This window comes from Takifugu flavidus, chromosome 12 (assembly GCF_003711565.1).
Source record: "Takifugu flavidus isolate HTHZ2018 chromosome 12, ASM371156v2, whole genome shotgun sequence".
Lineage (NCBI taxonomy): Eukaryota > Metazoa > Chordata > Actinopteri > Tetraodontiformes > Tetraodontidae > Takifugu > Takifugu flavidus.
In genome coordinates, this window is record NC_079531.1 from 1731509 (window position 1) to 1759385 (window position 27877).

The following is a 27877-nucleotide window of genomic DNA, read 5'->3' on the forward strand; positions in this document are numbered from 1 at the left end:
TATTCATGCCAAGCTTCCCCTGACACTTGTTCAAGTTGACAAATATATTCCGTGACAAATAAAGAGAAGACAAAAAAACTGCAGCAATTGAGCAAAGCCAGCTATATATTACCATCACCATAAAACTTGTTATCCTCTCCAGATCTGGGTGATCTAAATAAAATGTCACAAAAAAACCCAATAAAATGTCTTGCATCAATTTTGACGTAAATATGGCGCCCTAAGATTTTACGCCAACAGCCAATAATTATTTTACCTGCTTAGTATTTATAAATTATACTACAAATAGATAGAATACTGTAGTTATGTTAATTAAAATATGAATTAAGACAAAAGATTTAAGAGAACGTGAGCGTTCAGCAGCAGTGACGCCTGGTGGTTGTGTCTGGAACTACACGTGATCAACGTCATCATTTAGAACTTTTATTCGGAGCATTAAAAAAAAAAGTAAGACAAAAGCCACATCAGAATATTGTTTCAAAAATTATATTTATTTACTATTTACAGTAGTACTTTAACCATTGTATTTGGGTCAGATCGCTGAGTCAAACTGACATTGCTTCATCCTTCTCAGGATTTTATATATTTATTTGTTTTGTTTTTTTAAGCCAGTCACTTTCAAAGTCAGTTTCACTCTCACCCTGAAATAAAACCTACATGCATGTAGCTACAGCTAAATACTTCATTTTGGCTTTAAAGGGCAGAGAGAAAATCAGAAGGTGGTCAACACTTCCCACCCTCATGGCCCTGCAAGAAATGTTACTAAAAATCAATATGACACTGCTTGGATGCAGAACTGAAGCTGTGCACACCTGCTCCATATCACAGGGCCACTTTAATAACCCGTACGATTTCAAAGATGTCATTATTGGGCAGACTCTACCAGGAAAGAGGAAAATTAACCTGGAGGTTTTCTCTGCGTGACCTGTTTCACATGTGTTGTGTCCTGAAAGAGTTCACAGAAGAACCCAGAGGAGGAAAAAGGAGAATCAAAGTGGGTTCGAGGAGGTCTAACGCAGTTAGAAAGTGTAGCCAGCAGGGGGCGCTTTGTCATCTTTGTTGCTCTCCAGGGAGAAAGGAGGAATGCGAACGTCGAAGTGGGAACCGTCGGTTCTTTCGATGCGGAACGTCCCCCTGAACACAAACACACGTGAGATCGGCGCTGCAGGGGCAGCACAACAAGCTAGGCTGAAGGTACGAGGCAGTAACGCACCACATGTGTCCACTCGGGGCCTGTAAAGACACGTGGCTGCTGTACTGGAACGCTGGTTGTTCTTTCGATAAAACAGGCTCCTGAGAACGAGACGACGCGTTCACTGCAGATCCGTGATGCCGTAAAAACAGGTTCCACAACACGTCAAGTTGGATAGATTTAGGTGAACTCACCCTCCCGACGACTCCTCGTCCGCGGACCGTTTCCAGGGTTCCCGACAGGCTGAAGATCCTCCAGTGCCTCTCCCTCAGTTGGACCACCTCACTGCCCATGTTCTCCAGACGAATGCAGTACCGCCACTGAATGACAAACACACACGCTTTTATTCGGTCAGGTGACACAACAGCCGGGTCTTGAGGCCTCGTGAGGCGAACAGCTCCGTTAAAGAAGAAAACAAACGCTACTCACCCAGTAAACATGAGAGTTCTGAGCCTCCTGAGAACAAGAGAAGGTTCGGATCATTAGTTCGGAAGGTTCGGATCATCATTTGGCGCTCTTAGTTTACGCAGATTTCTGCATCTATGGCCTCACACACCCTCATTCCCATGTAAAAGGGGATAACGGTGACGCGGATGTTCTCCGTGGTCTCCCTGTGGACATCGGACAGCTCCAGCCAGGGGTGGTTCTTCTCCTGCCAGGCCTTCAGGGTGTCCCTGGCTGTGAATGGAGGCGCTACAGAAAAGAGACGACACTTACGTCCACGTAAAATCGGCATTAGTTACGGGCAGTGATGTGGAGACGGGAGGGCAGGACTGTTTACATTTAGCAGGGTTGTACAAGAGGAAGCGCTCGAACAGCTCGTGTTGGATGGGAAGCTGCTCCGCGGAGTTATATGGCAAGATGTCTTCATGGCTCACGTAATCCAGACCTGAGCCAAAGAAAATAACTCTTAAAGCAAACCCCAAAGCTTTACAATGACGTCCGCCAACAGATCGGGACGGGGACGCGTACCTGGGATGGCGTACAGGGCTCTGCTGTCGTCGTGGTTGGCCAGAAACGTCACTGCTTCCGTCTGGGACCGCTGAGACTGGAAAAACAACCAACAGTTGCTAAAAAAGAACAACCCTGGACCTTCAATCCAAGACGGACAATCAACGAGATGTGAAATCATCTGGGCTCCACCAGCAGCAGCTCACGACTCACTATATGAGGACAGTCTCTGGTGTCGATCAGGACCTGGTAGTAGGTGTGGGTTTTCCCCTTCACCTCCTTGGAGCCGTGAGTTCCGGGGGGCTCCCGTTTGCTAAAGGAAGAAAGGTTTTTAATCAAATGAATCGAACAAAAATGAGTGTTCGGTGAGCAGAGGGTCACCTGTCAGACATGGGCGGGGTGATGTCTCTGTCATAGAGTCGGGCGTGCCAGGGAAACAGGACGATGCCTCTGTAGCCAAACACGCTGTGGAGAAAGAGCTGAGGACGACGTGAGGAGATTAGAAATGCAGAATAAATTAGAAGGGATTAACAGTCACTTGACAGGATCAATCCCACCGCTTCCTCGGAGCTTGAAAAACACTCCAGAAGGTGCAAACACATGATGGCGCCGTCCAAATCAACTCTTTAAAAGTCAGCGTGAACCTGCGAGCACACCTGTGGGCGGATGTATGCCTTACCTGTCCGGTTTCATATTTGCCGTGCTGCTTCACAGCTTCAAACACTCCCACCGTCTCCAAGATTTTCCCCTCGGGTCTGTTCCTGCCAGAATCAGGCGGCATTAATCACGACACCCGGAAAACAGAACCATGCAGGTGGAGAAGGCAACAAAAACACGGCGGCGGAGATCAAAACATTAATATTCTGGAAAACAATAAACGGATCATCATTTTCCCGAGGTGACTCAATGGGATACACCCCCACCCCCCCGCCCAGAAAATCCCGTCGTCTCGCTTGCTTCTTCCTTTCGGACGTAATCTCAATCCCAACTTTGACAAGATTGAATAAAACATCTGCACTTTGGGCGTCAACAGGAGAAATATTGTTTGACCTCATCTCTATGCTCTTGCAAACACACACACACACACACACACACACACACACACACACACACACACACACACACACACACACACACACACACACACACTACTGGCCACAACAACAGCTGGTCACTTCAGATAAATAACACACACTTCTGTCCACTGTGCAAAGCTAATCTTCCTGACAGAGATGAAGAGTCGGGGATTAATGAGTTGGATGCACATACACAGGGTTTAATATTAAACTGGAAGTTTTCTTTATTCTCCACTGGGGTGTTTAATCGGGTGTTAAAATAATACCACCCGATTAAACTCCGCAGTTCAGCTGAAATCCGTTTCCCACTTGACCAATATGACATTTATTTAGCTTTCATTGTGGTACTTTTAATAAACTCATTTAGTGGACTGGTGCCCATTGTTGTGTGTCTGCCAGCTCACCTGGAAATGTAGATCACGTGATCGTTAACCTTCCTCTCTGACGTCACTTACTGATGATATATTTCAAAAGTAGAGGCAGAATTTAAAGGAAGAAAAGAAGGAATCTAAAGCTGCACTTTTCCATCCTGACTGTTCCTGTTCACCTCCATAAATCCAAATTGTGGTCGAATGAATGGAAATGAGGGGCGATCACGAACGGGGGCTCTGACTTAAAACATGTTCTATTCAAAAACCAAACAACTAGTTTGGAAAGAATGTTTGATCGGTTCCAACACGCATGGACCCAGCAGCATCGAGCTGATATTAGAGGCCCAAACCCAACTGTCAGTGGAGTCAAACGCGTCTTTGACGATTGGTTTTTACTTTTAAAAGCCTTCTAGCAAGGTTGCCCCGTTAGTCCACGGTTCCACACGGTGGTTCCGAACAACGTGCCCTTCAGCCCCAGTCAGCGGCCCACGAAACAGGCGAAAGCGACCCATCGACCGCCCGCCTATAAGAAAGAGCCTCTACTTAGCAGAAGCCGTTAGCATGGTTAGCATTGTCTTACCGTGACGACATGAACCTTCTCAGCTGAACGCCGCCGGACAGTCCACACGCTTGGCATTGTAAGAGCGGCCGGGTCGCCTCAAAAACACTGTGGCTGTCAACGATGCTCAGCACTCGGTGCGTGTGTCTTTTGTTGTATTTACTGACAGCGCTCAGCAGACCTCTGCGAAGTGCACAGGCCGCCATCTTTTGCGTGGTCCCGTGGTGCGTTCAGGGAGCAGCTCGGCTCGTATATTTGACAACAAATGGGTTTACGAGATAATGTCCCCTTGCGCAAGTCTTAAATTACAAATCTCACTGTTGTGTATATGTAATGTATATTGAACTAAATGCGCGGTTAGCTGCAATTTTTAGGTTAAATGTAAGGATTATAGTTTCAAATGCTTTTTTGTTTCCTCACAGAAAACGATTATTAGGTAGCCTTTGATAATAAGAAGCCGTAAATTAACTTTATGCTGTAGCAAGAGGCATTTAACAGTTATATTTTATTTAAAAATATGAATGCAACGTATATTATCCTCCATTATAGAGCCGAACTTTTAAAAAAGGCTATTTTTTCCGCTTCTTTCAGCTGGTCACGTGAGCAAACACGTCAGTGTGTCATAAGGGAGACAATATGGCGGCTCACTGTACTTGACACTTCTGTCCAGGCTGTTATCGGCACAAAATCGACGTTTGAGAACGTTGTAAAGAAACGGAAACTCGTTGGTTCATATTTTCGTAGCACATCTGCGTTGGAACCGTTCGCGTAAGTGCAAACGTGCTCGATATTCAGCTGTGCACGGCCCCACGATGGCCACAGCTTTGGTCGTCGGCGATAAATTCAGAAATAAAGTGACGCAGTTATTAGAAAAGACAGACTCGGCTCTTCCTCCGCGGTTGAGAGACGAACTGATGGAGACTCTTGAAAAAACAGAACCGACGACTCTGTCCTTTAGGACAGCAAGAAAACTGAAACAGTACCTTCAGGGGGAAGGTGAGGCTTTAATGGTTCCTGAGTCAGAATGATCATAAATGTCCAACCCTTGTTTTTGGTGATTCCAGGGCATCCTTTCTACCTACATGAGTTACTGGAGGACAGCTCATTGCACCTGCCCGAGGTTGTAAAACCTCCCAGAGTAAGTGACAATTTTAAAATCAAAACTTTGCTATTCTACAATGTACATCTGGCAGTGAGGACTGACTGCAGAGCAGCACAAATGCTATAAACATGATGAAGCTAAAGCTTAGCGATGCCATCTGCACCTACAGCTACAGCACGTTTTCTAAGATTTAAATTATGATGTGTGAATTCTTCTGCAGAATCCAGAGCTTGTGGCACGTCTGGAGAAGATTAAAGCCAAACTTGCCAACGAGGAATACAAAAGAATCACACGCAATGTCAACGCTCAGGTGCATTTTCCTGTTGTGTGATCATGTTGTTAAAGCCTGACACAGAATGTTTAAAAAGTGGAATTTCATTCGATCTCCAGGAACTCAACCGCAGTGGAACGCTTTCAGAAATCGGACTACAAGGTCGGTCCATATTTATAGCTCAGGAATGACAGTTTGGGGGTTATTACACTTCCAGAAATGCTTGGATTGCTTTGACCTGAGAGAACATAATCTCCTTGTACAGTGCGATCAGTCAAAGCAGTGTTGGTGACCGTATTCAACTTCCTGGTTACGGTGGCCGCAGCATTCGCCTGTTCCTACATGGGAAGTCAGTACCTGTTCTCAGACACAGCAGCGGTAGGTTTTCCTCATGCTTTCAGTATGCAGGTGTGGTTAAAACTCACATTTTCATATTCTAAACTTCATCCTTCTGTTTTCAGCGTGTTTTAGCGGCCGTGATCGCAGCGTCTGTAGTCGGCCTGGCTGAGCTCTATGTGCTGGTCCGGACCATGGAGGGAGAACTGGGAGAGCCATAGAAGCTGCAGACATGGTGGATTTTTGGAAATGTACCTGTTTTTTTTGTCCATCCTCTTGTTCCCCCGTGGTATTTTGTATACATTTATGTGTATGTTCATTTGATTGTAAATGTGCACTTGTGTTCTGTAAAATATGTCTGAATCAATAAAACGTTTGGTCAACGGATCACACCCCCGACAAGTGTTAGGATGGTACGGTCCAGTTGATGGAAGAAAGTCATACTAGAGGTTCTGAAACATCCGAGCAGATGAAAACAACTGGCAGGATAATTTAAGAGGAATTGGAGTCACTATTTTCTTTTAGTTTGGTTTTGTTTGTGTTTATTGCCAAAATAAGACATTAATTCTCAACATAGTGCATTAATAGGCTGTTATTCTGAAATATATATGGGCTCAGCATAAAGGCCAGCGGCCCGGGGGGGGTTCTGTGTTTGATGCTGTGCTTGTTTTGGCCCTCATCTGTGATGTTTTTATCATTTTTCCATGAGTTCCCCCATCTTGGCCTGACAGATGTGGTAAAAGATCTGTTTTAAGGAGACATCCGTGGGGGTGCATGAGCCCATCCTCGGGATGATATCGGAATTAATTTGATTTTAAAAACATATCACACAGGGGAACCTCGGATCTGTTATGCGATCCCTTATGCGGATATAAATGTATTTGCTTTTGCAGGCCCGCTCTTATTAAGTCCCGTCGTATCGGTGCAGAGATTAAAAGATGTAACTACATCTATTCTGGAACACAAAAAAGTATCTTCCTAAGATCTGAGATTTGACACCCGGATTAAAGGTTTATTGAAAGATTATTTGGCATTAAAGATGATTATGATATGCAGAGATCTCTGAGCAGTGTGCACCGCTGTCTGTCATATTTGCCTCCGTATTATAGCTCTCATGTAATATTTCAAAAGTCAAATCCAGCAAAATTACAAAGCCAGTAAGCTGATAGACCCCTGAGCTGCGGCTTTTAATTTACTTCTTATTTTTCCCTCCCTTTCTGCCGTCCACGTAACCCTGCGGATGAAATACGGGGAAAAAAAAAATATTTTGACTCGGAAAATAATTATTCCTGCCGTGGTATCTGACCGCAAGGAATCATTTTAATCGGGATGTTTTGAAAGATAATACCGGAGAGGTCGCAGCATTAAACATGCCGCAGTTCAGCTTAGAACGGGAAAAACGGGAGCCGCCATTTCAATTCACGATTACGTGGAAATCTGCACGTGACCTTTGACCCTATTGGAAATAATACTCTACACGCATCAAATCAGGTATAAAACTTTATATCGGGGGGGGGGGCAAAACAAGCCAACATTTACAGACATCTGAGTAACAGAATGAGGATCACAAAGGTAAAAACATAAACAACATTTACTTCCCCCATAGGTTCAGAACTCCAGGAAGTTTGTGACTATGGCAGCATTATAGATCAGGTCTGAGATGTAGCCCATGGAGGTCTGTGGGCCCACCTGCGCGTGGGGGTGTCCTTGACCCTGAGTCACCTCCCAGTACATCGACTGAGGGTGAGAGGGGACCACCTGGTCCACAGAGGCATGGCCCCCACCCACAGCGGCGCCGTACACGGCCTGATGAGGCCCAGACGGAGCTTTGAAGTTCCTGAAGCTCTGGAAGGAGCGGCTGCAGGATGAGTGGTGGGGCTGCCGGCTGCCGGGCGGAGGGAAAGAGCCAGGAAGGAAGCTAGCCAGCGGGGGCGCCAGATGCTGCTGGTCGTCCTCCCAGAGACACGGCTCTGAGGGCTTGGAGCACCCTGGCGGGGGCTGCTGGTGCAGAGCCGAGGAAGAGGACGGGGATGAAACCGGGTGGTTGTAGATCTGGATCCAGTCGGGGTACATCTGTTGGACATCCTCACTGCTGTGGATTTGCTCTTGCCTGAACATGTTGGCGGAGGCGAGGAAAGAAGAGGCCAGCGGTCCAGACGGAGTCGGAGCGACCCCTCTGCCTCCCAGGACAGGGTGGGAGGTCTTCGGGTATCTCCCAGTCTTGATGCTTCTGGCTCTTCTGTTTTGGAACCACACCTGCAGAACGTTTTGACCAAAGCAACGATAAATATCAATGCAGAGATTAAACATCCACTCCACTCCAGCCTTTTGTCCTTACATACGAGCCACTCATTATGGGAGTCTGGCCATTCTGGGGTTATTGTTGACTTCACTGGCAACAGGTGAATCACAAGCTGTGTTAGCGGAAGCGCGACTGCTAGCTAGCTGCTCTTCACTTGCATCTGTATGTTCCCAGTCCGGGGCCTCTTTTGGCCCTTTTGTAACATTTGTAACAAGGTTCCCGTCCAACGTCCGCAAAATCTCTTTTTCTTTACAGCTTTTCGGGGACACTCGACTCGCGAGACCTCCTCACGAGCGAACGAACAGGTGCGCGGCGTGTACTGGTGCACGCTGGGTAATGTAGTGTAGCCATCGGAGCACACCTGTCATGAATCGCAAAGGTAAATGGGACCGGAGAGGGTGTGAAGATGTCATGAAAAGTCTCGGCACGCTGTAAAAATAGAGGAATGCCGACGCTCCGTCCCGGTCCACTTAAACATTAAATACCAGATGACTCCCCCCTTATTCACTTTGACATGATCTTTAAATATTGGACATGAATCCCAATAATAAAACAGCTGCTGCTTCGTGGCCACGTCACCTGTATTTTGCTCTCGGGCAGGTGCGTGTGCGCCGCCAGGCTCTCCCTCAGGGTGATGTCCGGGTACGGAGTCACAGCGAAGGCTTGTTCCAGCTCCGAGAGCTGAGCTCGGCTGAAGATGGTCCTCTTCCGCTTCCTCTGACCCTCCAGCACCCCGGGGGCCCGGTCCGCTTCCGGGGAGGACAGCGCGCGCTCACCCGCAACCCCTGTCATCAAATAACGGGAAGGTCACAAACCGAATTATAACACATTGAAATGATTAATCATCAACTCAAGAAGCGTTTTGGAATTAGAAACAGGATCCAGGGTGTGTTTTGATGTATCATAACTTGTATTATAACTTAATGATTCGGTCTCAAACTGCAAATCTTTCTTCTCTAAATGGAATTTTCTAAATAAAAATCCTAACTCAAAATGTCTGTAAAATATCTTGTTAATTAATGGGGCGAACTCACCTTTACAGTCTTCTTGTTCTCCTAATAACGCTCTTAAATCCATCACGTCTCTCCGGTTCTGCTTATGTGGAGTAAAGTCAGATACGAACAGAGCCATCACACACACTTACACACACACCACACACTCCTGACAGATGAGGAGTGCCCACTTCTTATACCGTGATCAGATCTGGAGATCTCTCTCTCTCTCTCTCTCACACACACACACACACACACACACACACACACACACACACCACACACACACACACACACACACACACACACACACACACACTCACAGATGCTGTTTGTCATCATTATTTTCATGAAATAGTAAATGATGCTCTATAATATCGATCAAAATGGTCCAAAAACCCAAATCTGACTTAATATTACACGAATATTCTATATTGAATCATAATCTTTTTAAAATTCTGTCACGAGGAATAAAAACATTCATTTTTTTCAGATTTTAAAATGGATAATTGTTTAAATTCCTTAAAATATTTCGCAGGCCCCTTTATAAGCATTGGGGGGTTCGGTACCTTGCTGGGCTCTGAAGGTGTTCCGGTATCTCCCCTTCTACCAGAACTACCTGGGCTTGAACCCTTTATTTATTTATTTATTTTTTAAAAAGAGAGAAAATCGTATTAATATTATTGGTGAATATTGTTTTTATCTCGTTAGTCTGTCGCCTCTACATCCTATTTACCGACTTTATCACTGTTTGATTCGATAAACACGATGTCTGCAGCCCTTTACTTCATTGTTCAACCATATTTTTGAATGATAAAATATTATGTTTGTTTTTATAACAGATTACCCGAGAAAACAAAACCAACAAACGAAAAAAAGACCGTTAAAAAAGAAAAGTGAAAATAGGTTAAAGGGAAATCTGTTCATTATCATCAGTGATTTCAAAAAGTTTTAAACAATAATCAAATAAGGATGAAAGCTTAAATTCAAAGTTTTAAAATCCCGACTAAATTTATGATAAACGATAAATTAAGATTAAAATACACACAACACAAACAAATCACTGGGAAAATTAATCCAGAAAAGTGTCTCCATACTGTATAAATATGAAGAATCGCATAATTGTGTTTACATTAAGAATTAATATTTAGAATTGTTGAAATTAGACAAAATTCACGTGTCAAACAGTTTATTGCTTCATTTGTCAATAATCAGTTTACAGTGAAGTTCAAACACACACACACACACACACACACCACACACACACACACACACACACACACACACACACACAGAGGCTGGTGTTGATGATCCAACCCTGATTTGTGTGTCGATGCATCTTCTTCATGAGACGTCACAGTTTTCACCCCCTCCTGAGTCCTGATATTTCCGGCTGTTCTCACATCCACCAGGAGGGGGCAGTGCAGGCCGCTAAATGAAGCCTCAGCTCTGGGCCTTTACTGGTCCTGGGTGACCAGTTGAAGCTTAAAGGTGGACGAGGGGGTCCGTTTTGCTTTACTCAAACTTGCGTAGGTGGTTGTAGAGGGACTGGACGTAGGTGAAAACACACATGGGATCCGGTTTACGGCCCATGATCATCATGTCGTCCACCTCAATCAGACGGTCACAGCCTGCCTTCGCTCTGGAGGAAAGCCCAGAGATACGAACAGATTACTTCAAATGCAGGATATTTGCGTTTGAAATGTTTTGAAATTAATATTTGATCTGCGTAAACTGGTTGAGATGCAGCTTTCATGGTCGCGACACTTAGGAATAACACAGTGATGATCTTTAAACATGTCCACACTGTTAAACTGCTGCCGTCCGATAAATTCTGAAATCTTAATCTTAATTTAATATGTATACTTTATTTTGTTCTTTTTTTTAAACGGCAACTGAAACATAAATCCATGAAAGTTACATTTCAAATGGATGATTATTTCTTTTTATCGTAACATTCAGGCAGCAGGAACGCTGCCCCCTGGTGTTTATTGGAAAGAATGCAGCTTCTGTGAAAAGGTGGGAATTCGTAGGAATTTCCCAGAGTCAAACGCGCCACTCACTCCGCGGTCCCAAAGGCCAGTTCAAAGTTGTGTTTGCGGTTCGCTGGCGACAGAGAGTCGTAATCGAACTCGGTGGGGAAGAAGGAGTGCACCAGGGCGCAGAACGCCATCCCGTCACTCCAGCTGGAGGAGAAGTTCTGGATGTCGATGTTCTGTGGGAAAGCGGAGGATGAAGAAACAAAACAAAGACAAAAGCAGGTTTGGATTCTTCGTCCGATCCGTTGTGCATCTCTCAGCTGGCAAACACAAACCAGATGTCACATTGCGTCACAGGCCGACGTTGATAGACACATCATCTTCTTTCCCCTGCATCCATTCTTCACGCTCCACCGAGCGGAACGCCGCGTGAACGCGGCCACGCCGGATCGTCAATCAAACTCCTTTTTTATGGGAGGACTCGTGCCCAGGTGCAGCCCGAACCGCCGAGTGCAGGCGAGGTTACAGGGCAGCCATTACACGCCGCAATCAGCACTGACCTCACAGAGCCTGATTAAAAGCACGCGAGGCGCATTTATATGCAAATGTCTCTCGAAATCGACTGGATCTGGCACCAGTGAACTGAATTCAAGCCTTCAGGCAACATAAACATGTCTGTTTAGCATGAAGAGCGCAGATTGTGTTGATGTAAGCAGTCGTAAAATGACTTCACTTTGGCACGGGGGACGCCTGAAGTCAGCTGCTCGACTGTCTGGATGGAGGAGAAGCTAAATCGCGCGTCTGCCGAGCGCAGCGTGCACGTTTGTAGCGCGTCTCACCTGGTAGCCAACGGTCTTGGAGCGACACCACTCCAGAAGGATCTGCTTGATGCTGCTGGCGCTGGACACCCCGAAGCTCTGAGAGCGCTTCAGCTTGGGTTTGGAGTCCACCGCCAGGGGCCGGCTGTTGCCAGAGAGAGTTTCACTGTAAGACCGGGAAGCGCCAAAACTTCCCACGCCCCCTGAACGCAGCGTTCAACCAGAACTCGCCTGTTTCCGGCGTCAGCTTCCAGCCGCTCGAAGATGGACCTGCGAGCCTGCGCGCCGATGTTGCGCGGCAAAGTCTGCGACCGCACCAGCTCGCGCCTCCTGTCGCCCACCGGCCCGAAGGACCTGTCGCAGCTGCTGGGGCCGTCTCTGCAGTACAGGAGGGCGAAGAGGTCACGCGGCGAGGACGTAACGAGGCGGCAGAAGGATCAACGCACTCACCGGTCGTGCAGCAGGCCGGAGTAGGTGACGGATTTAGCTGAATTCGCCCTCTCTGTGGAGAAACACAGGTGCTCTCGTTGACGGGTAAGATCTTTGAATGAGGGGGAGGGTCTTCAGAAGAGCTCACCTTGAAGGCGTGGAGACCCCAGAGATCTGGCAGGTGTAGAGGTCCACGAGGAAGGTACTGACAGAAAAAATGAGAAGTAAATGTAAGCGCGTCATCCTGTTTGGATGCGGAGGCCGGACGATACAGGTGACAGCACCACTCACCTGCTGGTGCTGGTTCCCCCGTGGGTGGGGGGCTTTGCTTGGCGCCAGCGGCTGATTGGCTGAGGGGGGACTCCTCCCACGCCGGAGAGGGTGGAGAGCCAGCAGGGCTGCCGGGGGAACCGGGCCTTTTGATTTCTGCTACCTTGGTGGTGGCGGTGATGGGCAGGTGGGGCGTGGCCACCGGTGCTGCGTGCCCATGACGGAGGTCAGAGGGCGGGGAGATCTTTCCATGCACCAACACTGACTGTTCTGGTTGGACAAAGTTTCACATATGTCCTGTGAATATTATATAAGTACCCATATAATATATATGATCCTGATATGCTGGGTTTTTCATCCATTTTAATCCACTCTTAGATTTCTGTCAATCAGAGCCCTAAAGTTGCGAATAGCGTGAGAGGGAGTTATGAAACGTGCTGCAAAAGTGCAGTAAAAGTACCAGAAACACGTAAAAGTCAAAATGTATTTGGTCAAGTGCTCCCTTTGGGTATTTTAATAAGTGACAAAAGCTCTCTTCTCCATAAAGTTCATGAGCCTGAGCACATTTCAGCCGTACACGACCGCTGATGACATCACCACTGATGACATCACCACTGATGACATCATCGCGTTGTACCTGTTGAGTGTCCGTTCTCCAGGCCAGCATGTGTCGGGGCGTGGTCCACCTCTATTGGCTCCTCTTTCTCGATACTCTGAAAATGAGGAAAACACACAGCTGACAGCGACTGATGACTTTTAAAGGGGGATGAAGTCACTTCGCTGACGTGTGTCTGCGCTCGGATTTACGGTCTAATCTGGGACTGATTGGCCGGACTGGATTACACGCTGTTCCAGCCGTACTTGATGGCCCCGTGAACTCGCATGAGCTCCATTTCGAAGTCATTCATAAACCAAAATGTGGTGTTTGGATCACAGTCAGGGTGTCCTGTTCCTCCAGTTTGAGCAGGAAAAAAGCAGAAAAGAGAACTCCAGATGTCCATTAAGTCACCGCTGAACAATCTTGCTATTCGGGTTCTACACTTCTCACCATCTGGGATTTTTTGACAAACTAAAACAATTTGTGGTGTAAAACCATCACAAGACTTAAAGGGTGAAGCGGTTAATTGAGGTGATTGCTGGGGGGGGGACCCACATCCAAAAGTTTAATGTTGAGAGCAAGTTTAAATGTCAAGCATCGTCATCATATTTAAGTTCGGATGTGGTTCTGTCATTTCCTGCCTGTCTGACCTGGCCCACACTCGGCTAATGGAACCAGCTAATGGCCTCCCAGCAACACACGCTTTCATCTCAGACTCGTGTCCACGTGGGTGGGACAAGCTGTCACTTTTTGTGTAGCGTTTCCAAAGCTAACCTCCCTGGCGGCCCGACTCAGGTCAGTGGTCCATGACTGATAACAGTCTTATAAAGGTCAGCATCGGCTCGCGTGTCTCTGTGTATTAATGGCGCCGATGTCGTAGATCGCCTGGAAGACATGTTGGAGACCTTTCATTTTAAAGTGAAAACAATAAGCCGATTGGAGCTGCTGAAACTGAAATGCTAACGCTAACCCTCAACAACCAATGTCCCCGCGGGGGACAGGGAGTCTTTTGTGAGGCAGAAACTCAAACCCTGCCTGTCACACTCACATGGGACAATATGCTGTTCTCTGGGAGGAATGTTTCTATGTTTGTAGAAAAACTACGATGCCAATTGTGTGTGTGTGTGTGTGTGTGTTTGTGTTACAACAAGGAGAGACAAAGAGTGTGTGTGTTGCTTCATACAGAAGGATGGACGAGAGTAAAGGGGAGCAGTGAGCACTTCCAGATAAATTATCATCGTGTGGTGCATGATGGGAAAAGGGCAGGGGGCTGGGGTAGGGAGGGAGGGCAGGCAGGGGGGGGGGGGGGCAACCTGCAGAATGTCTGGCTCTGGGGAGGGGAGCTTCCCCGGCTCAAAGACTCAGATCATCAGAAGAGCACGGCGGGTCGGGGGGGAAACGTGATAGCAGAGTGAGGCTGCGGCTCTCTGGAGGCCTGGGTTCCTTTATTGGTTGGCAGAACATGAAGTGTTGCAGTGACCCCACAGTGGTTTCTTTGATTTTATTAGATGCTGCTGATTGTTTTATCAAGAGAAGGACTGATGTTATTGTCTCTTTACGCCACAACGGCAGTCAGCCGTTCAACCTTCTGGTATTTTAGCCCCAAGAAAAGCAGATTGGCTGAGCTGAAATGTCCAATCCAAAGAGATTTTACACTGACCCTGAAAGGAATGGATGCATAAAAATCCCTAGGCTACCGGAGAACATCTCAGATAAACAGATAAAATAAGAGCATTTGTTCCGCGAGATCCAGCCTGTGCCCCAAGAAAATTCAGAATCACACTTTAAAGCCGGCATTGCTTCAATCCAGCTGGCAAATGGATCAAAACAACATCAGTCCACCCAAGCACATGTGCCTCACATGTCCCCTTAACGGTGGACACGTGTGTCTCACAGTGTTTGTTCCTGACTGATTAGCTCCTAAAAGTAGCCTCATATCATGGTGACATTAAAGCAGCCCGTGTCCAGCAGCTGGCGGCTATAAAAGAGTACGTTCACCTTTGAATATAAGAGTGAAATCGCTCATAGTGGATCGACCAGTTGAGCCTGTGATCCAGTACAGGATCCAATGAATATGGGAAACGTGATACACCTCTGTTAGAACTGTTCCAGACAAATTCCCCCTCTCTGTCTTCAGGGAGCAACAAATTGCTTATTCACTGAAAGTGCGTCATTGCATCACGAATCTGGATCTAAAAAGTATCTGGGAAAGTCTGTGTGTGTGTGTGTGTGTGTGTGTGTGGTGTGTGTGTGTGTGGGGGGGGGGGGGGGCAGACAAGAAGAAGATGATGAAGAGTAAGGAGAGCAGTCCTTTTGCAGGGCTCCGCTCCATGTTCTCGTCGACGTGTGATGTCAGCAGGCTCCATTTCACACACAAATATTACCAAAATGAGGTCTGTGTCCAACTGTCCTTCACCATAAGGTCAAACCCATTATTAACATCAATTATCGATGGTGCAGCGTCCAAAAAAAATACCTGGAGAGCGTTTTGGCTCCTGCCACACTGATGCTTTCCCCCTAAAGTTGCAATAATAAATGAGCTTTAGCATTCTAATCATTATTCAGCCTCCGTGAAGAAAGACGACTGATTCCAAAGTGAAACGAGAGAGGAAAATTGTTACCGCCGGCTGTGTTGAACCTCGGGGCCTACAAATCGCCGTCTCGAGCGTCTCACAATATCGCCTGATAGTTTGGGAAACCCGAGCGCTCAGACACGAGGAGGAAGGAGGGAGCAGGGCCATTGGGAGACATTGTTTAGCTGCCAAAGGCATCTTCTTCCCTGACACTTTAATAAAGGCAGTGGGGGGTGGGGGAGGGGCGCGTGGATGTCATCTGTGTGGAACCTGCAAAGCCTCAGAACGAGCCTGTTGTTTTATAAAGTCTCCTGTCCTCTGAGAGAGCCAGTTCGATCCATTAGCTCTTTATTAGCTGGTCAATCTGCTCCTCAACAGCCACCGTAGCTCAGCTGGCGTCGCCGGGGAGGGTTAAAAGGCCCCGACCAGCACCAGAGGTGTGCAGCCTCACCTGCTGTGGCTGGAGTGTGACGGCTGAACAGTGGCGTGAACCTTTTCCGCCCTCTGTCCTTTAACCGACGTCCCTCCCTTCTCATTCAGGCTTCACGCGGCCTCTGATTGATGGCGTTCTTAACGGCTCACAGCAAATACCAATTCACAGGTTTTGTCACAACGGTGCTTCTGTGCGCCGCGTTAAGGATGAGATCCATCACTGCCTGCTGCTCTCCGGCCAAACGTATTTAAAATAAGAGTTCTGAACCTCCTGAAGTGGGAGAGGAAATGGTTGCGGTGACAGGAGGCTCCTGCTCTGTAATTTCGTCCCAGGAGCCCATAATGGAATCCTCTCCGCAGAGAAACGACACGGTGGAACCACCTGTTGCTCCAGTGCGCTCACGCAGCCTGCAATTTCTCCGCTGCAGGAGTGTCGGCGACTTTGGGTTGAGAGTGGAAAACACGCGCCGCCTTTGAAGCGACAGGATATAAAACCCAAATTACAGCTGAGGGTTCTCCATAAGTGCAGCAGCTCTCTCTGCCCTGAGCAACAATTACTGCACAAACAAGCCAGCGGCCTTTTTTTCCCCCTTCGTGCACCTGAATGTTGGGGCACGTTGGGCAACAGGTGACCCCGAACTCTGGCGTGGTCGCCTTTGATTGCGCGGAGAAACGTCTTTCTCTCTTTGCCCCACCATATGGAGGCAATAGAGCGAGTCCACCTCCTGCTAAACGAGTTAGCACGTCACTGATCTCATGTGCTCCTCAAAAGAGCTTCGTAGATCATGTGATGGAAAACGTCTCCGCGTCTCGTCTGACAACGGATGCCTCCCGCCACCTCGTCTCCGCTCTGGACGTCTGCCGCCATTTTTGAAGGCAATGCCATGAAGCCATCAAGGTGGGAATGTCATTATTTCTTCCCCGTTGCCATCGTCAGACTCAACAGCTGCTGGGGTCCTGGAGGAGCCTGACCCTCGTTCAGGTCCTCTCCTCCAGTCAGCCCACGTCCTGCTCCTTCAAGTCTAGGAATGATCTTTTGGTGACAGTAAAAAGTTCATCCAATCCGAGCGGAATCATAGCCAGTATTTTCCTTCCCTGACTTTATTTACACAGCGATAAGATCTCTACCTGCCCTCCTCCTCACATAAATCAAACATGCCACCTTAAATGATTAAATATGACAGCTGGGTTTAGGTTTAAAGGATAAAGTTTGCTTTTTCGCCCCTCGGTATGATGTTTCTCGCCGAGGCAGAGCCCCCATTTCCCCGCAAGGCGCTGAATAATTTCATCACGGGTGTGAAAACAAACCTTTTTTGCGTCTTTTCGCGGCGACTGACAGGTAGCGCGCTCGACCCGACCTCGTGTTCCCGGCACAGCCTGAGCAGATTTGTGGCTCGCCCCCTCCTGAGATAGGAGACACAATGTCTGACAGAACCTTAAAAGAGCAACAAGCCCCGCGCTCCCCTGCGCCTGCCGGTGTCATCTGACCTCCAGAAACCACTTCTCCACACGGGCGCCGCTCCAACACACTGGAGCTTTATGAAATTGTAAATTATTCCCGCACTGGACCGATGACGAAGCCAAAGAGAAAACATTGAAATCTCGGAGTTGACTCCCAGTGAAGCTTACTGCACCTCGGGGGGCGGTGAGGGGGCAAGCCGTCCCACTGGCCAGTCACTTATTAACCTGTTTCCACAGAGATGATGACGGGAACACGGCCCATTGTCTGGAAGTCATTAAGAGAGCCAGGGGTAGCCAGGGAGTGGCCACATACCTCTGTTAAACCCCCAGCAAAACACACACACACACACACACAGAGTTTCCCCCTCTCTAATAAGCTTTATAACACATCTTTAGCCCAATAATTATTGATTATTGATGCAATCTGAAGGTTTTAGGAATCCAGGTTGTAATTAAAGCTGGTATGTTGCTCCTCTAAAGGGCTGTTTAGTTTATAGGAGAGAGAGCAAAACATCTCTGTACTTCTCATGGCTGTATTAATAGCCACAATGGTGGTAGTGGTGGGGTGTGTGGTGTGTGTGTGTGTGTGGGGGGGGGGGGGGGGGTCAGTACCAGGAATCTTAAAATGTTGCCAGGGCCTGAGGGGGAGAACGGGGGATGGATGAAAAGTTGAGAGAGGGGCCACCGGGCAGGGAGGAGCTCACGGATGGACGGATGGCCAGATAAGTGGTGGTAAAGGGTCGGAGTTTTACAGATAATCACAACATTGTCAGTCTGCAGAGTCTCCACACACAGCTGACCCCCCCCCCCCCCCGCCCTTATCTGTAAGAGTGTGCGTGAGCTCCTGGGTAGAGACACGATTTGAACTCAGAGCAGTAGAGTTTTTATTACGCTGCAAAAAGCAGCAAAACTCTGGCTATTGGACCCATGCAATGACTGGACAGCTTTCTTATTACTGTCATGTTGGTTTCATTCGCTGGAGACACATCGGTGGTTCTGCGATGACAGATGTTCTTAGAAATCCAAACCAATTTTCCTATAAACTTTATCATGAGGATCTGCTGATCGTCACTTTTTACCCTCCGTTCTTTCCTCTGGCAGCCAACAGTAAGACCCCGGGCTCTTGCACACTGTTGACAGGGGGGAAAAACCTCAACGTGCGCGGCGGCGATTTATTCCTGTCAAATTGCGGCGTGTAAAGCCGCACATGGCATCTATACGCGCTGTCCTCGGGGCTCGTGTAAGAAAACATCACCAGCTCTTCAAGCTCTTATATAAGATGATGCATGTGCAGCAGAGGGCCGTAACTCACGTGCACCCAGCGTTTATGCCTTGATAGGGAACAGTCGATAACCCCATGACCCGACCTGGCCAAACGGACCTGTTCCTTAATAACACACAAAGAACTGGAGGAACTTCTCCGCATCTCAGGCTCGGCAGAGGTGGCGGATGGGAATGAAAAGGCGACTGGGAACATACACTCATGTCAAATTACTCTCAGCTATGATCTCCAGAGGCTGCTCGCTGCCAGCAGGGTTTCTTCTTTAAAGATGACATCACTGGGATGACATCACAAGGTTTCTGAGGACGTGGTCATCTTTGGAGAAACCCAACGTCCGCTTCGTGTTATTCCTGAGCGTTTGGCACCTCACATGTGAACGGTGTGTTTCACGTTCTGTTACACCAGCACTATCATGTCAAAACACAGCTATCGCGGACAGAACACACACACACACACACACACACACACACACACACACACACACACACACACACACACACACACACACCACCTCCTCCCTCCATTACATAAATAAAATGGAGTATTTCCAGTCAGCGAGTACGAGCCTGACACACTCTGGGGCACCTCCGTCATCTGCATCTCATTATCTGGACGTCGGAAAGTCCCGTGGGAAAAGTGGCTCACGGCCCGAGGCCAGAACAGGATTCTAGAGCCGACAAGTACAATCTGACCGGACGAGGAGTTCAAGTGAGATCGGAGCCTGTGATCCCACCAGACTCCGCTCATTTTCATTCAAAACTCCATCGGGGCTTCGCTGTCTGGCAGATAGACATCAGCTGTGTGTGTGTGTGTGTGTGTGGTGTGTGTGTGTGTGTTGTGTGTGTGTGTGTGTGTGTGTGTGTGTGTGTGTGAGAGCCTCAGTCCATCTCTCTCACCTCCTGACTGACAGATGTGTTTCTCTGACATGCTTCGGACTCAGATAAAACTCCTGGTGTTTAGTTTAAACTCCACAACGCGACAGGCGCTAACATTCCTGACCCGTCGGACCCACAACACACTTTGGTGATTACAGATCGGCTACAACTGTCTGCCCCGTGCCTCCACGCGGGCCTATCTTATCTGCATCTGTGTGCTGCCTGTGCATGTAATGTGCAACTGGAACTGATGCTGGTGCCTGATCGCCAAGCTTCTAGATTTAAACCCCCCACTATCCCATCAAACAGGAGGTATATTTTGATCTCCGGGCTTCGTGTTTGCGCTGAGTTTATCCTGAGATTAAAAACAAACACACTACGACGGCCACATGAGTGTCATATTTTCCGCAGCATGACAGAGCTCCAGGGAAGTAAATAACTTCCTCTGAGGACTATTTGGTTTCAGTGTTTACCCGGGGTAATGAATGCCGAATGAAAGTCATCATTATCTCCTGCTGACAGACGTGGAATAGCCATCCAGGCTGGATTCTGGGTATAAACACTTACATCCCTCAAATGCAGAGGTCTCCAAACACAACAAATTCTATGATACATTTCTCAGCGCTTCTTTTATTTTCATGTTCATAGTCGCGTTCGGGAACAGGTAGGATCAAACGGGGGTTCCAGAAGAGCATCATTTTCCTTTCAGACATGACAAAAATCCCCAGACCACAGTTAATAAGTTGCTATTAAAATGCGCCGCGTCCAGGAGGAGCTGCAGCTACGCAACTGGGGACGTTCTTGGATGCAAATGTTCCTCCGTGTTTATAAATATTTACACAGATAGAATAAAATTTCCTCTCTGAAAAACCATCAAATCTGTGATGGGGAGAGTGCCAGGAAAGCTCGACCCAGTGGTACAGCGAGCTGGGAGATTGGGTTCTGGGGTTCTTTCTCTCAGCGGATGTGTTGCTGGTCCTGGCACACAAACCTCCAGAGCAACGCGATAATGGCGCAGAAATCGCTAACACATGCCGACTGGTCACCATCGATTATGACGTAATCCACCAGCGTGAAACCAGTCCCGATACCTGCGGTATCAAGGAAAATGTTATCTTTCCTCGAAACCAAACCAAGCCGGGACCGTGGTTTAGTTTTTACAACCAAAGAGGCCGGTCGGGTGAAAGTTGAAACAGCTCCCGACAACAGGACAGACATTTGCCCTGGACTGAATCATTCCAGAAGCGGAGATAACAGGTTAAGACTTGACTTTAACTTATCTGGTTCTCTTTAGAACGGCATCATCTGATGGGTCCCGATTAAACGTTTGGCTGACGCCATAACATGAAGTCATCCCAAACTGGACCGACGTCCCGACTAACCAACATTTAACGTTGCTGACATCACCTCCCCGGAGTCCAATCGAGCCGCGTTGCAGTGCTGCGGGGATCCGCAACGATCTCGGCGGAGGTCCGTTGCGCCACCGCAGCGGCACGGTCGATGCCTCAGATGACACATCGTGCAAAGCCGCCGCACCGCTCTCCTCTCCACCACACGGGCACTTTCCCAACCAGGATAATTACAGCGCATTGACCCGAAGTCTCTGCCGCCGCCGTTTATTCAACTTCCTACCACATTTGAAACCCGTGCATCTGACGCAGGTCGCCACGGAAACATCAGACGGCCTACGAGGGGCTGGACTCAGCACATCTTAAGCCCGGACCAGCCAGACGAAACCCATTAGTCACGGATATCTCTCGGCTCCACCGGCGCTGAAGGAGGCACAACAGCAGTGTGGCGAGGCTATAAGATAAAGCAACACTTTCACCAGCACCCTGCACTGGACCGCTGCCCGCATCCACTCATCCCAGGGTCCGCAGTACTCACGTTGTTCTTGCTGGACACGGCGAATGTGGCACGGCTGGAGAAACGTGCAGGGGAGGGGCTGCTGCCCGACACCGGGCCGGAGGTCACGGCGGTCGCCTTGGAGCCCACGGGAGGACTGCTGGATCCACGGGACGACGAGAAGGCGGCAGGCGCGGAGGCATGGTGGCACTGGCTGCTGAGGCTGCTGTAAGCGTGGTTCTGGTTCCCCGGGCTGCAGGGCTGGAGGTGGAGCTGCGCCTGGCTGTGCGTGTGAGCCTGACCTTTCCCGTACACCACTTCTTTCACCTCCCGGTGGTTCTCCTGAATGTCGCTCAGGTGGTTCTGGTGGTTGTGGTAGTGGCTGTTGTTCAGCACGGCGTTCCTTTCACAGCTCATCCCGCCGAGGAGCTCCACCTGTCGCGCCAGAGCCTCCAGCTGACCCCGGAGCTGCCGGTTCTCCTGCTGCAGGTGGAGCACAGCTCGGCCGAGAGGCCCGCTCAGGTTGGCCGTCTCCTCCAGGCGACGCTCCATGCCCAATTTAAAGGCACTGACATCCACATGGATCTCCCTGATGGCGTCCCTGAGAGTGCTCTCATAACGGGCCAGAGCCGCGCACACCGTCTCCCCCTCTGGGGAAGATGAACGGGGGTGGCACAAGTCCCCCATGTCAGCCAGGGTCGGGGCGTCCATCAGCTCCAGACGAGCGGACCGAAGAAGGAAAGCGTCTGTCCGTGGGAGAATGTGTGTTTTGGGGGGGGGGTTTGGCTGGTGAGGGCAAGGGTTGTGAAGGTTTATCACCGCTCCTTTAGCGTCTTCTTTGACATCCCCGGGTGCTCCTCTTTAGGTGAACTTTGCTACTCAGGCACAGATGTCTCACTGGCTCCAACTTCTGTCTGAAAGTCATAAAAAAACGACAAGGTCTGACCTTTAGCTCACAAACAGCTGTGAAACTCCAACCAAGGCAGATTTAAGCCCTAAAATCAGGTCAAACCTGCAAGAAGATCTGAGACATCATAGCAAGCGGTGCTCTTAGGCTCCTGAACTAAACACACATCCCGTGTTTCACAAGCGCCGTAAAACACAGCGATGACATCATCCACACTTACAGCAGCGGCCGACCTACCTCAGCGGTGCCGTCTGGTCGGGCTTAGAGGAGTTTCCTCAGACTCCGACAGCTGTGTGAGCTCCGCTCCGTCTGGCCGGCTCTGGTGTGTTTAAGCTCTCAGGTCGATCGCTCCCCTTTTCTGGCCTGGAGGAGGGAGGAGAGAGGGAGGGAGGGAGGGATAAAAGAGGAGGGTTGTGGCAGCCGAGGAGTGCAGAACCAACGTGGAAGGAGTAGTAAATGTGAGGGGAGGGGTGCTCTGTGTAAACTATCATAAGGAGGACTCTGCTCTCTGCTTCATTAGCTTCTATTCTGTCACCATTTTCCCCTACATGGAAAATAAAACTTTTTTTCCCCCTTTATTCTGACACTTTCCTATAGGTTATGGGTAAAATAGACTCACCTATGATGCAAGCAAGCCCGTACATTTGGTTTATCATCAGCATTGTTTAGGACAGATTTCTGTTTCCTGGAAAACGCAGCCCAACAAGTAATATGTTATTTTTCCCATATGTTTGTCCCATTTTTCTTTAATCTCGACTCCGTTCTGCTATCACCTGCATCTCAAGCCCCGCCCCCTTTGTCTGCACATCTGTCCATTTCCTGTAGGGGCGGAGCCAAACCATCAAATATAGTTCAATGCACATTGGAACTCAGCTTTTGCCTATAACAGATTACATCCTCATAATAGGCAAAATTCTGAAAAGGCAGGTTGTATTATGCATACTGACCCACCCATTGGAGGTTTTTATAGGTTTATAGGTCATTTAAAATACTGATATGCTTCCTATATTGATACACATCACATCTGAGAACAATGAGCTCTTAATATGAGTGTTAAAGGCAAGTTGACTGCAGTAGAATGGTGGGGGGGGGGGGGGGGGGGGGGTTCTCCCTTGTAACAAGACCCCAGCAGTGCAAACATTCAACTCTAGTGTGTGTGTGTGTGTGTGTGTGTGTGTGTGTGTGTGTGAGAACAACATTCCACTCTACTGCTTACTGTCAACATTAGGTGTGTGTGGAGGAGAGAGACCTGATTTGACAGAAATAAGTGAAATAACCACACTTGTCGTGGCGAATCATTTATATAAACCAAACAAACTAATTTTAATGCAATTTCAATTATAGGGACACAACCTGTGAAGGAAGTGATGTTGGTCACTTTCATTACATCCATCTGTGAATTTAGTAAAAAAAAACAAAAAACAAACAAAGCAGTTAAGCAATAATAAATGATTTCTTCCAGCGTGCAATGTCCAAACACGTGGACTTTTATACATGCATGCCCATTTTCACACTCATATAATTACTCAAGAAATTTGGTCCGAACTAAGAAGACAGATGAGCTGTTACAATTGTCTGTCAGCCAACAGACGGACGCCAATGAGTTTAGCCCCGCCCCCTTTTAACCACAGCACTGCCCCTGTAGTTGTTATAGGAATATGATGGATCACTTTTAGCAAATCTGGCTGAAGTCAAACTGAAAGCAGGCGAGATTTGACCTCCGATCTGCTGTCTGACTCACATTACCGCCACTGTGTTGCGCAACAAGTCAAAACAAAGACGGAGCAGAGGTTAAATGGCCGACACACCCTGACGTAACGCAAGTTCCCGCAACAATTTCTCGAGAAAACGCAGAACGAACCGGATTTCTGCAGGTTTTCTGCACATGTTGAGCCGCCACACGTGTGACGAGTCAGGCTGGATGTTAAAGACGACCATCCTGCCAGGAGGCATGAAAATATGGGACGTAAATGTCATTCAAATCAGTGTGTTATCGAGGTGTTCTCTAAAGAACGCCTGCAGAGCTTCTGTGTTCTGCGAGGTGTGTTTTTCTCTCTCGCCACTCGTGATACAACAGATGTTTGGCATCATTTCGCATTTGGAAGGATCAAAGAGTTTCGACGCGTCCGGAAATGAGCCGTTTATAATTAAGCTGTTAATTAGAGGTGTGATCGGTTCTCTCTAATTTCCAGATGATCCTCATCCGTAACCTCCTGTACAGAGCACACACACACACACACACGTGTCGACGATTGCCCCAGACTGTAAACATTTACAGGGGAGGGTTTGCGTCACACAAACGCATCTGTCGTTAAACACGCGGCTGCAGCAGAACCGAGTCTGGAACACCCCGATGGCCCAAACATGCCGGCCAGAGCGGTTCTGCCTGAGAACAACAGGGCTACCGATGAGCAGATGTCTGCGGGTCTCTGTCATGGCCCGCGCTTGAACTCCAACACGTTTTCTACATCAACGCCGCCGGTTTTAGGTGTGATTTCTGCATAAAATCACTCTCATGGACCTATTTTTTGCTGCCTTATGCAAGAGACGGACTCTAATTGGCTCCATATGACGATGACGTGCGCTGTTTGACAGGTTTCGTCCACTTTATTGCGCTGTCGACAAATATTACCCATGACTCAAGTCATGATGGGGGTTAGGGTTAGATCTCACGTCATGTGAAGGCAGCCGAAATATGACCAGTCACCAGCAATAACTGTGACGTGTTACATACGCAGCGCGTCATCCCGCGTGGAACCACACCTCGTTGTTCGCACCCTCCGGCTCATAAGCCATTTTTCCTCAGGTTTTTATTTTTAAATCTGATGACTCCTGCATTACTCAGCTCCAGAAAATCAAACGTTCCAGGTACCTTTAGTGCCTCAAAGGCACCTTTCAGTTCCTCTGCCCATTTGTCTTTAAAGTCCAGCTGGAAAACTCCAGAGAGGTTCATGCAAATTTGTGAGCTTGTTGTGTCTTTTAGATCCATCTGTGCAGCAGGTGAACATATGTGTTGAATTTCATTCTATTTCCCAGCAACGGCGCCCACTGGGTGGTCTTTTTAAAGGACTGTGTGAAAAAAGAAGGCATAAATGTTGCCGAATAATAACTTGGCAGGAGTGTTCGTGCAGATTTTTTCTTTGTATGAGGTTTTTTTTTTTTGTATTTAACCCTTCCTCTAATCAGGCTGTAAATTCCTGCCTGTTTCTGATGTTTTCCCCTGGAAACCAGGAACCAAACATGAAAACAGGCGGCCGATCAGGCGGAGCCTCCAGCTTGAAAAATACAGGCTACCTGTTGGCTTTAATCCCAGATTTCACGTCTTCACTTTTCACCCCAGAACTTCCTGTCAACAGGAACGAGGAGACGGCGGCCAAGTGATGATGTCATCGACGCTGCGGGCCCATAACTGTAATGGAGCACACATGGAGCTGAGAGAAAGACTTGTTTTTCTTTTACAACCTTCGCCGTGATTCAGGTGTGTGTCTGAGCGGGACTTCATGACAGAAAATTATACGGTGAAACGGGAAGGGATTGCGTCACCTTTGCTCGAATTACTTAACCTTTGACATTTCAATTTCGGTTGGTTCTTCAAAGCAACATAAGCAGATTGCTTAAATAGTAGATTCCCTTTGGATTATAGTGATTTTAAGAAACTGTAAATAAAAGAAGGGGAAGCGAGTTCAAACCTTGCGACTTTTTGGTACAAAATGCTCCAAATCCAGAGGCCGGTTGCTTCTTTTAATTGTTGCCGAGAGCGGAAAATCCTTAAAATCCTGCACTTTTCCCAGTTTCTGCAGAGAGAAGAACGGTTCTGCTGGGAAAAGCATCGGGGGAATATGGAGGAGGGCTGATGCTGTGCAGATGTGGGAATGTGGAGGAGTGATGATGGAGCGCCGATGTCCGCGAAGGTGTGTCTGCTCCACGCTGGCGGAGCCGCTCCGGAGATCCGCGTCAGTGTTTGCGGTACTTTAACGTGTCATCCATCTGTATGTGGAGCCTCTGCTGCCTGTCCCACATCCCTCGGCCTCCTCCAGAGGCTTCGCTGTCTTATTTGACGAAGAAATATGGATCAATTAGACTGGGAGGGCTTTTCGCCGACTCTGGCAGCTCCTATGAAATGCAGCCACGCAGACGTTTATTTCTATACACATATTTTCTCAGCAGAGAGAGAAAGTGGTTTCTGAACCTTTGAGAATTGTATCATAAATCTAAGATGGAAGAGAGGGAGTAAAAAAAAGCCTGGGAGGCAGAGATGGATGGAGGGGAGACGTCCTTCCCACTCCTCGGACCTCCTTGGAAGTAGAACAATGCATCGACCGCTGCCCTGAAACCTACACACCAGCATATATATCAAGGCCCCCGAGGGACCAGAAACAGACACGATTATATAGTTGAATACACAATTATTCTTGGTAAAACTGCTTAAAGTGCTAAAGCTGTTTTTATTTTACTGCAGCGCCTGAAGAAACCTTTTTTTCCCCCGGTTCTCATGTCGGTGCCGGGGTGATATCAGAGCCGACCGAGGGGGGACGGGACCGAACCAGGCGTCCACCGCGGGACAGTATCAGTTTTAGACAGGTCAGGAAGTGGACTGGCCCCTAACGTCAACAGCAGAGAGGATACTGGGGACCGCGGTGGGGATGTGACCTCAAGAACGGGACAAAGTGGCCCGCTCGAGGATAAGGAGGGGCTGAGCGCAGGCGCGCACGTTTGCACGCTCCCATTTTCATTAGCCTACCTCAGCATTTTCGGTGGTCGTGTCCCCTATAAAATGACTGCACTGCTGTAAAAACTAGCGTTAAAAAAGATGAAAGTAACCAACGAAAATACAACAAAATATGTTTTGTGGCATTCTGATGAACAATCTAAACTTATTATTTCTCATAAAACAGTGAACTTTGGCTTCCAAGTGTTGTTGAATGACTCATTGTTGTGTGTGAGCGTGTGTGTGTGTGTGTATGTGTGAACGTGTGTGTGTGTGTGTGTGCAGGATGATGTCATTTACTCAGAACCAGCCAAAACATCTCAGTTGTGACTAACAGTCAGTTTCTTTTCTCTCTCTCCAACACACACACACGCACACACGCACGCACGCACACACACACACACACATGCACGCACACACACACACACACACACACACACAATCAGACACGCATCAGGCCTCCACGAACACAAACCAATTAGCAGCTTTCTAAAGAACATCCATCACGACAAACCGCCTTTTGTCTTAAGATCTGAGCCTGGAATAAC

At 48.1% G+C, this 27877-nt stretch overlaps 4 protein-coding genes and 1 long non-coding RNA gene across 6 annotated transcripts; 2 read left to right on the forward strand and 3 right to left on the reverse strand.

Moving 5' to 3' along the window:
* Positions 1-470: 470 nt before the first annotated feature.
* poldip2 (polymerase (DNA-directed), delta interacting protein 2) lies at positions 471-4409 on the reverse strand. Of its 2 annotated transcripts, none has more exons than XM_057048989.1 (11): positions 4171-4409; positions 2823-2904; positions 2525-2622; positions 2357-2456; positions 2165-2240; positions 1974-2081; positions 1749-1885; positions 1622-1648; positions 1387-1512; positions 1214-1293; positions 471-1134 (listed from the first exon to the last, which is right to left on the reverse strand). In XM_057048989.1, the coding sequence occupies exons 1-11, from the start codon at positions 4353-4355 to the stop codon at positions 1020-1022; spliced, it is 1134 nt and encodes a 377-aa protein (XP_056904969.1). In that variant the 5' UTR covers positions 4356-4409; the 3' UTR covers positions 471-1019. The 2 variants fall into 2 exon arrangements, with proteins under 2 accessions (XP_056904969.1, XP_056904971.1); XM_057048991.1 differs by having other exon boundaries at positions 2823-2898; positions 4171-4395.
* A 352-nt stretch (positions 4410-4761) lies between these two features.
* tmem199 (transmembrane protein 199) lies at positions 4762-6260 on the forward strand. Its single transcript, XM_057049033.1, has 6 exons — positions 4762-5145; positions 5214-5287; positions 5472-5561; positions 5642-5684; positions 5788-5900; positions 5984-6260. Exons 1-6 carry the CDS (start codon positions 4962-4964, stop codon positions 6077-6079), a joined length of 600 nt encoding a protein of 199 aa, XP_056905013.1. The 5' UTR covers positions 4762-4961; the 3' UTR covers positions 6080-6260.
* Positions 6261-7345: 1085 nt separating this feature from the next.
* LOC130534640 (homeobox protein SEBOX-like) lies at positions 7346-9014 on the reverse strand. Its single transcript, XM_057049009.1, has 2 exons — positions 8740-9014; positions 7346-8114 (listed from the first exon to the last, which is right to left on the reverse strand). Exons 1-2 carry the CDS (start codon positions 8950-8952, stop codon positions 7467-7469), a joined length of 861 nt encoding a protein of 286 aa, XP_056904989.1. The 5' UTR covers positions 8953-9014; the 3' UTR covers positions 7346-7466.
* Positions 9015-10324: 1310 nt separating this feature from the next.
* On the reverse strand, positions 10325-26327 carry smtnl (smoothelin, like). Its single transcript, XM_057048937.1, has 12 exons — positions 26311-26327; positions 25916-26030; positions 22859-22984; positions 21757-22628; positions 13286-13361; positions 12670-12918; positions 12527-12583; positions 12400-12451; positions 12181-12327; positions 11971-12094; positions 11216-11367; positions 10325-10794 (listed from the first exon to the last, which is right to left on the reverse strand). Exons 4-12 carry the CDS (start codon positions 22423-22425, stop codon positions 10668-10670), a joined length of 1653 nt encoding a protein of 550 aa, XP_056904917.1. The 5' UTR covers positions 22426-22628; positions 22859-22984; positions 25916-26030; positions 26311-26327; the 3' UTR covers positions 10325-10667.
* Positions 25932-27482, forward strand: LOC130534671 (uncharacterized). The gene is made up of 3 exons (XR_008952936.1): positions 25932-26099; positions 26413-26532; positions 27081-27482. It is a non-coding gene; the product is annotated as an uncharacterized LOC130534671 (long non-coding RNA).
* Positions 27483-27877: the final 395 nt, after the last annotated feature.

Excerpts from the sequence above, each read along its gene's own strand:
- poldip2 (XM_057048989.1), bottom strand. The coding sequence starts at position 4,355 with ATGGCGGCCTGTGCACTTCGCAGAGGTCTGCTGAGCGCTGTCAGTAAA. Across the intron at positions 2,905-4,170 it reads AGAAGGTTCATGTCGTCACG|GAACAGACCCGAGGGGAAAA; the intron begins GTAAGACAATGC and ends TGATTCTGGCAG. Across the intron at positions 2,457-2,524 it reads ACCCCGCCCATGTCTGACAG|CAAACGGGAGCCCCCCGGAA; the intron begins GTGACCCTCTGC and ends TTCTTCCTTTAG.
- tmem199 (XM_057049033.1), top strand. The coding sequence starts at position 4,962 with ATGGCCACAGCTTTGGTCGTCGGCGATAAATTCAGAAATAAAGTGACG. Across the intron at positions 5,146-5,213 it reads ACAGTACCTTCAGGGGGAAG|GGCATCCTTTCTACCTACAT; the intron begins GTGAGGCTTTAA and ends TGGTGATTCCAG. Across the intron at positions 5,685-5,787 it reads TTCAGAAATCGGACTACAAG|TGCGATCAGTCAAAGCAGTG; the intron begins GTCGGTCCATAT and ends CTCCTTGTACAG.
- LOC130534640 (XM_057049009.1), bottom strand. The coding sequence starts at position 8,952 with ATGACAGGGGTTGCGGGTGAGCGCGCGCTGTCCTCCCCGGAAGCGGAC. Across the intron at positions 8,115-8,739 it reads TGCCCGAGAGCAAAATACAG|GTGTGGTTCCAAAACAGAAG; the intron begins GTGACGTGGCCA and ends AACGTTCTGCAG.
- smtnl (XM_057048937.1), bottom strand. The coding sequence starts at position 22,425 with ATGGACGCCCCGACCCTGGCTGACATGGGGGACTTGTGCCACCCCCGT. Across the intron at positions 12,584-12,669 it reads GGGGGAACCAGCACCAGCAG|TACCTTCCTCGTGGACCTCT; the intron begins GTGAGTGGTGCT and ends TTTTTCTGTCAG. Across the intron at positions 12,452-12,526 it reads GGGGTCTCCACGCCTTCAAG|AGAGGGCGAATTCAGCTAAA; the intron begins GTGAGCTCTTCT and ends GTTTCTCCACAG.